The sequence below is a fragment of the Lactuca sativa genome, chromosome 8 (assembly GCF_002870075.4).
Source record: "Lactuca sativa cultivar Salinas chromosome 8, Lsat_Salinas_v11, whole genome shotgun sequence".
NCBI lineage: Eukaryota > Viridiplantae > Streptophyta > Magnoliopsida > Asterales > Asteraceae > Lactuca > Lactuca sativa.
Genome location: NC_056630.2, coordinates 284,275,408 through 284,288,045, shown reverse-complemented (window position 1 = coordinate 284,288,045; position 12,638 = coordinate 284,275,408). Strand labels below are relative to the sequence as shown.

The 12,638-nt window shown below is 35.1% G+C and overlaps 2 protein-coding genes across 2 annotated transcripts; one reads left to right on the top strand and one right to left on the bottom strand.

Annotated features, from left to right (window-relative positions):
* The first annotated feature begins 5,184 nt into the window (after positions 1-5,184).
* Positions 5,185-7,695, top strand: LOC111882285 (ribose-phosphate pyrophosphokinase 4). Its single transcript, XM_023878640.3, has 7 exons — positions 5,185-5,763; positions 5,984-6,299; positions 6,428-6,523; positions 6,620-6,688; positions 6,772-6,900; positions 6,986-7,085; positions 7,346-7,695. Exons 1-7 carry the CDS (start codon positions 5,351-5,353, stop codon positions 7,477-7,479), a joined length of 1,257 nt encoding a protein of 418 aa, XP_023734408.1. The 5' UTR covers positions 5,185-5,350; the 3' UTR covers positions 7,480-7,695.
* Positions 7,696-8,074: 379 nt separating this feature from the next.
* On the bottom strand, positions 8,075-11,859 carry LOC111882282 (uncharacterized). The gene is made up of 10 exons (XM_023878633.3): positions 11,336-11,859; positions 10,372-10,842; positions 10,125-10,282; positions 9,911-9,994; positions 9,766-9,818; positions 9,204-9,285; positions 9,010-9,117; positions 8,821-8,944; positions 8,664-8,749; positions 8,075-8,591 (listed from the first exon to the last, which is right to left on the bottom strand). The coding sequence occupies exons 1-10, from the start codon at positions 11,712-11,714 to the stop codon at positions 8,370-8,372; spliced, it is 1,767 nt and encodes a 588-aa protein (XP_023734401.1). The 5' UTR covers positions 11,715-11,859; the 3' UTR covers positions 8,075-8,369.
* Positions 11,860-12,638: the final 779 nt, after the last annotated feature.

The following is a 12,638-nucleotide window of genomic DNA, read 5'->3' as shown; positions in this document are numbered from 1 at the left end:
TCCTCCTTGCCAAGTACGCCCAACGTACTTAAGGGTCCCTTATGATATATTAGAAATACTTCAAGGGCTATAAGGTGATACCTGATTTGGAGTGTTACACCCATGATAGGAGAGAAGTGAGTGTGGGTGGGGGCCCGTATCTCACTATCAGCAGGAGTATGGACGGGGTTCCATAACTCAACAGTAGCAGACCGGGGGCGGGGCCCAAGTTAGGCGAGGCCTTAGATCAGGAGTACAGTAGAGTATGTTTCTTTAGGTATTAGTATGTTTAAATGATTGTATATGTATGGTGCGCGAGGCCCAGAGACAGGCGGGGCCTAAGAGAGACATATTTGTATACCGAGCGGGGCTCGATGCCATATGGGGCCTGATGCCGGGCGGGGCCCGATGCCGGAGCAAGTCCGATACCGGGAAAGTCCCGATGCAGTGGTCGGGGGACCAATACGTGATTATGTGTATGGTATGTGGTAGATTGGGGAACTCACTAAGCATCGTGCTTACGGTTTTCAGTATTTGGTTTCAGATATTTCTGGTAGCCGAGGGAAGAGCTCGGGATGACTGCATCGCACACACCAAGAAGTTTAGCCTAGGATGTTTTACTCTGATAAAATAAGCATGTTTTGAATTAATACTCTGTTTTGAGAAAACAAATTATGTTTATGAAATAAATGATTTGATAATTATGGGTGGTTTAATGATTTCAAAATGAAAATTTTGGATCGTATTTTTGGGATGTTTCACCTAGGCTCTGATACCACTGATGGGTTTTCAGCATAACATTATTCATATGGTGTACATGCAACCCTAATTGCTTTGGATCTAGGTTTTTTAATTTGAACATACAGCTATGAATACCAAAGCAATAACCCTATGACTAGCATACATATATCGAAAAACACATATTGTCACACCCTAAAACCGGAACGGCGGAAAACGTTCGAGGGTGACGGACGTCATGTAAAGTATCATAACAATGCAAAGTAGTAAACAAGCAACAACATCATCCATTGCATTAATAGTAAAGTTATAATACATGTGTGTTCTTTGTAATGTATTAGACACCAAAAATGAATGATCAAAATAAATGATGAGTCTTGACTGTACTCCGTCTTCTCAAAACCTGCCATCGGTACCTGTCTACTGATGACCTGAGAATACAAGTTATTTTGAAAGCGTAGGTTGGCATTTAAGCTGGTGAGTTCATAAGTATTTATGTTAAGAGAATGCTTACTGTTTCTTTGAATAGATGAATGTTTCCCAAAAAATCATATATTTTCTGTAGTGTATGAAAAGTAGTTTTGTTTGTATAAACTCGTTCTGTCTGCAATTCAATATTCTGGAATTGTACTCATGAATGGCTAATTATACGTTAACGTATTGGTAATATCTTTTATATGAGTTATTATAACCATACTGACTAGATGGCCTAACCCAATGTTATGTATGCATTGAAAACTGTTGATAACAATTGTCACTCGTATGCGTGTATGCCTGACTGTAGCTAGCAGCCTGAGTGTGGGATTGTCAATCCCAATATAGATCTACACATACATTGTTTCGATCCCCTGCTGGCGATTTTGGTTATAATATCAGGACTTAACTATATTGTTTAAAATGAAGTAAACAACCTGTATCAAATATCTCATAAAAAGTATATAAACGTTACATGTATTTTAGTTATGAAAACCCAATCATTCTGAAATGAATGATTGATAGCATGTTCTTTACTAGTATTCTTAACTTGTTATTGAATAACTATGTACTTTATAATACTTGAGTTGTGTAAAAATGTTCTACGAATCATAAATTATACCTATAATAATTTATATGTACGTCTTGAATTGTTACTGAGTATGAATGTAAACCCATTGCTCAACTTGTACCAAGGGTTAAGTGAATGATGAAACTAAAACTTTTAAAATATGTTTTGTATAAGAAATCATTTATTTGAAACACAGTTGAAGTGTATGAAATCCTTTGTTTGAAACATAGTTATAAATCACATGTGATTGATTATATAACTAACATGTTTTCTACTTGTATCCCCCCCCCCCCCCATTAAAGCATTTAAAATCATTTAAAATGTAAGTTAAGGGATATGAACTCACCTGAAGTGAGTGATGCGAGTGTAACATCGGGATAGGAAGCTAAGAGTCAAATGAAGACTTGAGCACAAACGGATCCTATTTAGCATATAATGACACATACATGTATCTAATTAGTGATTATACCACTAACTAAGCAATTATAGACACCCTAGAACAGGGAAAACACTTTGGTTTAAGTGTTAGAGGATCATAGGGTTGCATCAAAGGGGTGTAAGGCATTGCTTTAGAGTTCACGGCCCAAGGACCAACTCCCATGGAGTTTACGGCCTAGGGTTAACGGCCCTAGTGGGTTTACGGCCGTAAACCCATGGTAACTCCTACCATTTCGAAGTTTAAGGTCTATAGCTCAAGTATGAAGGGTTCTAGTCCAATATCCAAGCCCTAGGAAGTAATGGTGGCACATATGCAATACTTAATGGTGTTTACGGCCCAAGGAGATTGCCTTGGCTGTAAACCCATATGTTCTTGGGCATTCTTGGTGTTTTTCAATGGTTTATCAAGTAATCTAAGCATATAACTAGTTAAGAGGAGTGTACTTACTTATAGGAAGCTTGTAAGAGTGTTTAAGGTCTAAGAACACTAGTGTGTGTTCTTGGTGTTCTTGGTGAAATGAAGAATACTTGAAGATCTATCAAATGAAGAGATTTCATGGATGAAATCATGCACAAACACTAGATATTGAAGTATATCAACTAATCAAGGAAAGAAACTCTTACCAAGTTGAAGATCTAGTGAAAAACTCGGATGATACTTGAGAGAGAATGAGTTCTAGGCTTGAAAATGGTAAAAATGACATAAAATGACTAAGTGTCATATTTATACCTTAGAGTTTACGACCGTAAACTCCATTTTATGGTCGTAAACTCCAAACTCTTGGAGTTTTGAGACTTAAGTGTTGCACAATTAACTCTCGAGTATACTTCCTATAATTACCTATCATGTATTTAAGATTAAAACACCCAAACTGACTCCAAAAGTGCTAAAAGTTAGCAGAAGTAAGTTTGACTTTGATTGAATGCAAGGTTTGTTATAAGATTGAAATTTCGAGTTGTCACACATATGATTAGGGTTAGAATCTTTACCTCTCTTGTTATGTAGCAATAACAAGTTTAATCATTCTTAATCTTGACTTTTGAAAGCCTAGTGCCCCAAGTGTTGCACCTCTAATGGAGTCACAAACACCCAATGCAAGGGGAATAACTTAGGAGAAAAGGATTTCGGCTAGGGCTTCTTTCTTGAATGCTTAGGCCGAAAATCCCCTTGTATGGGATTCTATATACAGCTGTGACTGCTAGGGTTTTCAAGTGGAAACCCTAATACCTAACTTAGGCAACAAACAGCCCATGAACTCCTTCCTTAGAGTCTATGGACGAAATCTATATGGCTTCCCTATAGGATTTCGTCCAATCTACACAATGGAGTCCATCAGCCCATTTATGCAACTATCAATGATTTGCATAACAGTCCCCTAATTATTTAATCATTTGCTTTTGATCACCAAATTAATTTCTCATCAATACTAATTAAATAATATGATTTCCAAATAATATATTAATATCGTAATATATTAATAAAACCATTTAGAGTACTAATTTATTATTCATATAATAAATTCTACTATCTCTCCTCTTGTCATCCTATCAAGTTACATGAGTGAAGACAACCCAAAAGGAACATGCTCATAATCAAATCAAGTACATACCAAAAATAGTTATGAGTTTAGACACCTAATCCAACAATATATATATATATATATATATATATATATATATATATATATATATATATATATATATATATATATATATAGGTAGGTAGGTAGGTTCTATGGAAAACAAAAAAAAAACCCTAAAACCCTTTAAAATGCATAAAAAATACTTTGAGATAAAAAAAATTGACTTTATATTACTAAAAATCGCAACTTTCTTTATAAATTCGCTAGAAAAAATAATAAAAAAACAAATTCCTTTTTTTGGTTTTCTTTAAAAAAAATCGGTGAATTTATAAAGAAAGTTAAGATTTTTAGTAATATAAAATCAAAAAAGAAAAGATTTGTGATCTCAAAATATTTTTGTATGCATTTTTTAAGTTTCTAGTGTTTTTGTTTTCCATCTATATATACTTTATGTCTTGTCCCTGAGTTTTTTTTGTAAATTCGATAAAGGAAGGGAAATTTTTTTGTAGTTAGGAGAGAAAAGAAAATAAAACTAAAGGATTTTCCTTTTCCTCCATTTTTTTCTTGAATGCGCCAAATTTAAGAGAAAAAATTTAAAGAGAAATATGGCTCCAATTTTTTTTCTTCCCTTCGGTTTCTTTCCATCAATTAAACTCGGGAACACAATTTTCTTTCGACATCTCTCGTCTTCCTTCCATATTCAGCCATATCTAGTGGCGGACACAGATCACTTCAATAGTGGTGGCACTAAATTTTTTTTGAACAAATGTAAAATAGTAGCGACACTCATATTCAAAGAGATTACATCTAATAGAAAAAAAATACACTTAGGGAGTGTTTGGGATTGCATTTGAAAAGGACTTATTTGTTTATTGGTTTTTTGAAAAACTAATAAACCAAAAAAAGTGTTTGACAAACTCAAAAGCATTTTTCATAATAGCTTTTCCATAAGCACCTTAAATAAACATGAAAAACATAGCTTTTTGAAACTGTTTATGATTTTTTAGCCAAAATAACTTCAAAAAGCACTTTTTAAACCAAACACTTTTTAATTTATTGACTTTTTCACTATAAAAACTTATTTAAACATTTTTTTAAAAACTCTTTTTACCGCCACTAATACCATCATTATAATAAGTTCTACTTAAAAAGGCACTCCCAAACACCCTCTTACAACGGAATAAGATTGGTGGCCTCGTCTGTGTCCATATCCATTCTCAAGTAGAATTCGGGAATAATGCTGAAAGTTCAAACATTACAAAAACATGCAAATCTCTCTTTAAAGTTAAATTACATTTTAGATGTGAAAATTCATAAAAGTGGAGACTTATCAAGAGTTCGAAGAGGCAAATTTAGAGAAAGTTACATATCTTGGTGCATAATGTACAATTTATATACGATCAAGTTATAAAATAATAATAATAATAATAATAATAATATTATTATTAAAAGATATCGTCGTTACCAGGCTGAGGAGCTTCAATAACCGGAAAATTCGCGTCAAGATAAGAAAAAAACAATCAGAAAACTCGGAAAACCGTCGTATCACCGCCCAGTCCTCCGCCACATGGCAGCCTCTCCGTCGCCACCGCCTCCGTCGCTGCCACACCCAAACAAACCCCTAATTAGAACCATCACCACCACCACGGCTGCATTATTTCACTCCTCTTTACACCGTCGCCGATCTCTCAGCCGCAGGAGGGTTCACATTCAGTGTGAACACGGCAGCTTCGATAACGGGGCCCATCACCTCCAACCCCAACAACAACAACAACAGTGGACTGTCGATTGCGTCACTGGAAGTGATCCGATTCACATTATTATCAAGCCTCCTTCCTCTAAAGCATCTCCGATGCCGATGAATTCCGGATTGAAAAACTCTAAAAAGGTTTGCCTCTTTTATGCCGCTGAAATGGAGGCGCTTGCACAGAGGATTGCTGCCCAATCCGATGCAATTGAGCTTCGTAGTATCAGTTGGAGGTATGCCGTTAACTTCTTCGATCCAATTGACTCCAATGCAGATTAGGGTTTATTTAAAGAAGTAACATGTAAAATTAGGTATATAGAACATTCTGTTACACCATTTGATGATCAATTTTTGCTGTTGCTAGTATCAAACCCGATTACTCGACCTAGATAAAGCACTAGAAACTAGTTATTGCGACTTAGATAATCATATTGCATAAACATTGAATGACAGAAAATTTGAAGATGGATTTCCAAACTTATCAATACCTAATGCCCATGGAATCCGAGGAGAGCATGTAGCTTTTCTTGCATCATTTAGTTCTCCTGGAGTTATCTTTGAGCAACTTTCAGTTAGCTATGCATTGCCAAAATTGTTCACTTCTTCCTTCACTTTAGTTCTTCCTTTCTTCCCTACTGGCACTTCTGAACGAATGGAGGATGAAGGGGATATTGCAACAGCTTTCACTCTTGCTAGATTCTTGTCAAACATTCCAATATCAAGAGGAGGCCCCACTAGTGTGGTAATCTATGATATTCATGCCCTGCAGGTTGGTTCCAATTCCATTCTTCAAAATTTTGATCTTGTTAATTGTTATCTTTGGTTTTATTTCTTGCCTATGTCAACTAGTTTGGATATAAGTATCCATATCTTTTTCCTATTCATGGATTTTTGCAGGAAAGATTCTACTTTGATGATAATGTGTTACCATGTTTTGAGAGTGGGATTCCTTTGCTTAAAAGTAGGCTTCAACAGCTCCCTGATTCTGAAAATGTAATGCTCTTTTCTTGGCAAACAATCTGTTATATTTGATTGAAGCTTGATGTTATTTGAAATTACAATCTTTCTCTTTTGTGAAAAAAAAAATAGATATCAATTGCTTTTCCAGATGATGGTGCTTGGAAACGGTTTCACAAGCAGTTGCAGCATTTCCCTGTGGTATGGAAATAATTACTTTTTTTTTATTTTGAATTTATTTTGTTTCTTTTTTCATTGTTGGTTGGTATTGTTGTATGTGGTAGATTATTTGTGCAAAAGTTAGAGAAGGTGACCAAAGAATTGTACGCATTAAAGAGGGAGATCCAAAAGGACGCCATGTAGTCATAGTTGATGATCTTGTTCAGTCAGGTGGAACTCTGATAGAATGCCAGGTCAGCACTCATAAATTCTCTCAATCTATTCATGGCTTATTATAAATAATGATTATGCCTTTGTTATTTTTTTTTCTTTTTGTAGAAAGTATTAGCAGAACATGGAGCAAAAAAAGTTAGTGCATACGTGACACATGGTGTTTTTCCCAAAAGGTCATGGGAACGTTTCAAACATGATACTGGAGGTACACATTTTCTTCTTTTGGTTCCACATGACATGACATGACTGAACAGAACAAACAGAACAGGTTGCACTGAGTTTGACATGTATTGGATTGAGACTGATATGAGTAGTATAATAATTGCCACCTACTCTTTTTTGTCCCACCAAAAAAGATGGAGCAAGGTAGGAGAGTAGTCGACTCACTCTTGATCTCTCGTATGTGGAAAAAGACAAAAATGCCCTCATTAAAAACTTAGGTGATATGGTTCTTGAATTTGTCAGGGCGTCCGGATAGCGGATTGACATACTTTTGGATTACGGACTCGTGTCCTTTGACAGTGAAGGAAGTGAAGAACAAACCTCCATTTGAAGTCTTGAGTCTTGCTAGTTCCATAGCAGCTGCCTTGCAAATATAAGCTCTTTTTTCTTTGTTGTTAATTGTTATTATTCTCTTTTTTTCTATTTATAGAGTATTTGGTTCCAAAAGTGGTCCCAAATTTTGCATCATTCATTGTTGTTTAGGTGGTGAATAAATCTAGATTTTTGTCACCAAGCAAACGAGATTATTCGTGTATGCTATTTTGTCAGTTCTACAAAATCATAATTCATATGTTTGTTGTGGCAAGGATAAAGACATCTTTTTTTTTTTTTTTTTTTTACAGTAGGTAAGCATTTGGGATTCATACCAAGGACATTTAAAAAAAAATATCAATAGCATGTCCTTGTTTTACATTTTTAGGTAGGACAACTTGATTTAAATTGTTTTAAAAAGGTTTATTAAATAAGAATATAGTTTAGTCATTCATTCATCCACAATTTGTTTTTATAAGTTATTTATAAAAGAACCACTCTTCATCAACCTCTTTCGTATATGAATCTATCTGAATCAAGAGGGAAGAACTTTTGTGGTATCCGTTTTCAATTCAAACATGGGTTTGATTAAAATTCCATGTTCCAAAAAATATTTTCCATCTGATTATAGGAAAAATGGAGTTTTGTCTAAAGAATGCATTGAGAAATGGTAGATGTATACAACTTTTTCCTTAAAATGGAATTCAAATCCCACAAAATCACAACTTTGTGATTTACCATATACAAATTCTAAATCCTTTATCAGATTTTACAAAGCAAACAAAATTTTACATGATTGATTCCAAATCCCACAAAAACAATCCACAAGGAAAACACAAACACACCCTAAGAAGCTGTAACATTTAGTACAAAAACAAAATCCTTTTCAGTGTCGAAGGCACATTGTGTGTGTGTGTGTGTATGATGAAAAAAATATATATAAAAGATAAAAATTTCATTTGAGTTTATGGGAAATCTTTATGTAACTCAAGAATCGAGTAAGTGCCTTGCCACTATCGATGGCATCCCTGGCTCTATCAAGGGCAGTTGACACATCTTCTGCACCCGAGCATCCAAGTAGATGATCTGTCATTCCGGCGTTTAATACAATCCGATCATACGCGGGCCCCTTTTCTCCACGTAACGCATCTAACCCCAATTCTATGTTTTTCGAAACCTAAAAAAAAAAAAATTCATTATTCCTTATCATGTCAACCAAATAGTTAAAATCAAGAGATGAAATTCTTACAGATCTATCTGTTCTTGGAGTTTCCGAGGGTTCGAAACCATATTCATTTGCATCCACTATTAACGAAAAACTCTCACGTGACACTCCTGTCAAAATTAAAATATCATTAAATAAGACATAATAATAATAAATAATAATAATAATTTTATGTAGTTACCATCCACATCATAATGTGGTGGGGTGTTGAGTGAACGAAAACCCGAACAGTAGTTGACAGGAAGCCCTTTTGATGCATTAATCGATCGCATTTTCATTGTCATTGAAAGCGCTCCTTCTTCCCCCTACATTTTTAAATTAAACTTAATAACTTTTTTTTTAAATATTTCTTTTTTAAAATCATACATACCTTCACCACCAAACCAGCATGAACACCTCTTCGTCTCATTAGCATTAAAAGTGGTTCTTCATAACCTTCATGGTAGAATCCTGCAACCATTGCTTCTTTACCTGTAGCCTGTAATATATTTAAAAAAAAAAAAAGGTGTTATATAATATAAGGGATCCACATGATTTTAAATGAAAATGAAAATGAAAACTTACCCTCACAAATTGCTGAACCTTTTCGGTTGTTGCCAGTGGTGGACGTTTCTTTATATGTTCCCTCATTTCAATCAGCGAATATCTGAACAAATGTATAAATCGAGAGTCAGGAGATGAAAGAGAAAAGGGCAAAATGGTCATTTTCACAAATGTAACAGTTATATGGGCCAAAATGAAAAAAAAAATAACAAGTTAGCATAGGGACCAAAGATGTGTACTCTTATTCATATAACATGATGCAATCTTGCTATATATATATTGCATTGGCATTGAATAAAAAATGTAAAACAAGGGCAAAATGATCATTTTCAAAAAAAAAAAAAAAAAAAAAAAAAAAAAAAAGTTGTTACATTTGATGACTAAGGGACCAAAAACAATATGAAACAATGACATAGGGACTGAAAGTGAAAAAAAAGATTCCTTTATGGACCAAAGATTAAAATACAGCCAAGTACAGGGACCAAAAATGATTTTTATTGTTGCATTGGAATTGAATTCACTGGATTCTGGTTTTTTTCTTCATTCATTGAATTTAAAATATATATTTTTTATGTCTGCTTACAAAGAGGGGCGAGCTTCACGTTGACTCACATAAGCAAAGCCAACTGCTTCATCCTGAAGAGACAAAATTTTAAAAGTAACATAAATACAGAAACAGAGAAACAATGGAATTGAAAATAAAATGTAAAAATAACAATAATAAAGACCTCAAGAAGCGTTTTAGCTTGCAATGGTGTTATACAAGTATTTGCTCCCATGAATTTTAGCATTTGCTCCTCAGTTATGCCACCCTGTGCACATGATAAGCCAATTAATATGATTGATTTTTTATATGGAAAACTTTTATTCGAAATTACACCTCTTATATCCACATAATGTTAATGTTTAAAATTATTACAAAGTCAAGAAAATAAAAAATACCTTGGGTGGCATCCAATCAACACCATGGAGAAGAGATGCTTCATTGTAACAAGATCTTACAGCAGCAACAAAGAGTGTGCTCCTAAAGAAACGTGTGTTTCCATCATAAGGTTCACCATAATGAGTCAATGATCTAACATCAGCTACTGGAACAGGACCTAAAGATTTAATCAAAATAATAATAACATTAAACATAAAATATTTAAATTTATATAATCTTTCAATTACCCACTTTATTAATCAGTACCAAGCTCATCATCAAATGCAAGGCAGTATGCTTTAAGCTCACGATCTGTCTCCCTGTTCATTCTTTGACCTATCAAGAATGCTGATAGTAGAGACTCACTTACAGTGTCATGTTCCAATAAAGGAAGAACATCTTTTAAAACACCTTGAACCTCTTCATACCCAAGATGCCCACCTGCTAAAACTTCCCTTAGGGCACCCACAAGTCTCATTTCATGACTCCCATTCCCAACATATTGTGGCCCAATGGAACTCCCGAGTCTCATTATGGAACCTTCTGGATCAGCTAGAAAGATTATGTCTGAAGGAAGGGTTCGAACTAAATGAGGCCAATATGCATCCATTGCACGCCTTTCTCCTTCACTCCATTGAGTTGCTTCTGGAAATGTATTTGCACGAATTGTCATGGCTGCAAAGAAGGCTCCTAGTTGAGCTTTTGATACCTGTTCTTCATCTTTTAGGTCTCCCTTTGCTGACATAAGCATAAGGTTAATACATGAATCACTTAAATACTCCTAACTCCATTTCAGTTTGAGATTAATGGATGAAAGTGGACAAACAGGCAAGTTTGATAACTTCAAAGAAATTCAAACATGGAAGTATTGTAATACTCATTGGACACCCTAAAATTTGAATTTGTTTCATGACTAGGAGGGTTACAATCAAATTCACCATATTCTTTTTATAATACTTGGATCTTATTGATTATGTTGTCATGAATGCATCTGAATCTGAAGAACTAACATCAATCTGAAGTCAAAAATTAAACCATTTGATCTCAAAAATGAAACTGTGTCCGGAAACGGGCTAGCATCTACTCATCTAGTGACTAATCGCTTCATTTGAGTTTAATTGAACTGATACAACGCAAGAATTGAAAGATATAATGTTCATGAAATTAAGCAAGCTTTATAATCTAATCATAGAAACTAACACACTCAAAGAGTAAGCGGAAAATATTTTACCAGATCGTAGTATAGTATCTAAAACTTTGAAAGCTTGTGCTTCTGTAAGTGGTTTGGTTTGTGTTGGCCCTGTACAAACCCTGGTCTGAGCTTCTAACACCGTCAGGTTAGGTTTCCTATCCCTCTGACTCCGAAACGAAGTTGACAATGTAGGATTTCGTGCATCTGATTCAGTAAGTCCATAGTACTGATCAACTGAAGCTGAATCAACCACGGAATTGACGGTTAATTGGCGTTTCTGTTGTCGGGATAAGAGAAATTTTGCACCGTTTGCTCGGGGAAACTGTAAATACGCTCGACTGTTGGATTCAATCGATGAGGATTTGATTCCAGACGAACGGTTGATTGAGGGGATTGTGTTGTGGAGCAGGGATTTCATGGCGATCTTAGGAACTTTGCTTGAAATTTGGAGACGAATACATGAAATCGGAACTTATGAACGTGAAAATGAGTTGAAAGTTGAAACCAGAGAAAAAAAAAAGGCGGATATATCAACGTAAGGAAGTGGAAACTGGAAAGATTGAATATTGTATATGGAATTGTGCCTCTTGGATAATAAATAAATTTCATAAGATAAGAATAAAGCAACATTAAATATTTGTTTATTTAAATGCATTAATTTATAAAAATATTATTATATTATTTTAGCCATCAAACTATGGGATTTTGTTATTTGCATCTAAAACCATTTTTCAAAAGTCAAAACCATTATTGTATGGAGTCAAAATCATTAAAAGAAATAAGTTTACCAGTTTTGCTGGTGCCTAGTTGTGAGGAGAATATGGATGGTCACCGGAGCCGGAATGGGGGAGAATGGACGGAAGTAAGAAGAAGGAGGAAACCACCGGTAAGCTCAGCCAACGTAACCACATTCTACGTCTCCAACATCCCCGATGGTGCGCGAATAGCGGAGATAAGATACTCATTTCTAAGACATGAAGAAGTAGTAGATGTTTATATGTCAACCAAAAAGAATCGCAGCGGCAAACACTTCGCTTTTGTAAGATTCAGACAGGTGAAGAATGCAAAAGCACTTGAAGAGATATTACAAGGGATCAAATGCAAAGACAAAGCTTTGGAGGTCAATCTTGCGAAGCACCCGAGAAGGACAACCAATCCCTTAGAGGCGCAAACAACATCCAATCGCAGGCAATATCAATTCAAGCACACTGTTGGTGGGCTTAGAGATGATCGATCCTTCGCTCAGGTTGCTGCTGGCGGAAAACATGCTCAGCCTATAATCAGGCCACCAACCCAACAACCTGCGGCTCCTCCACCACCTATCACGATAAAAGTCAACACA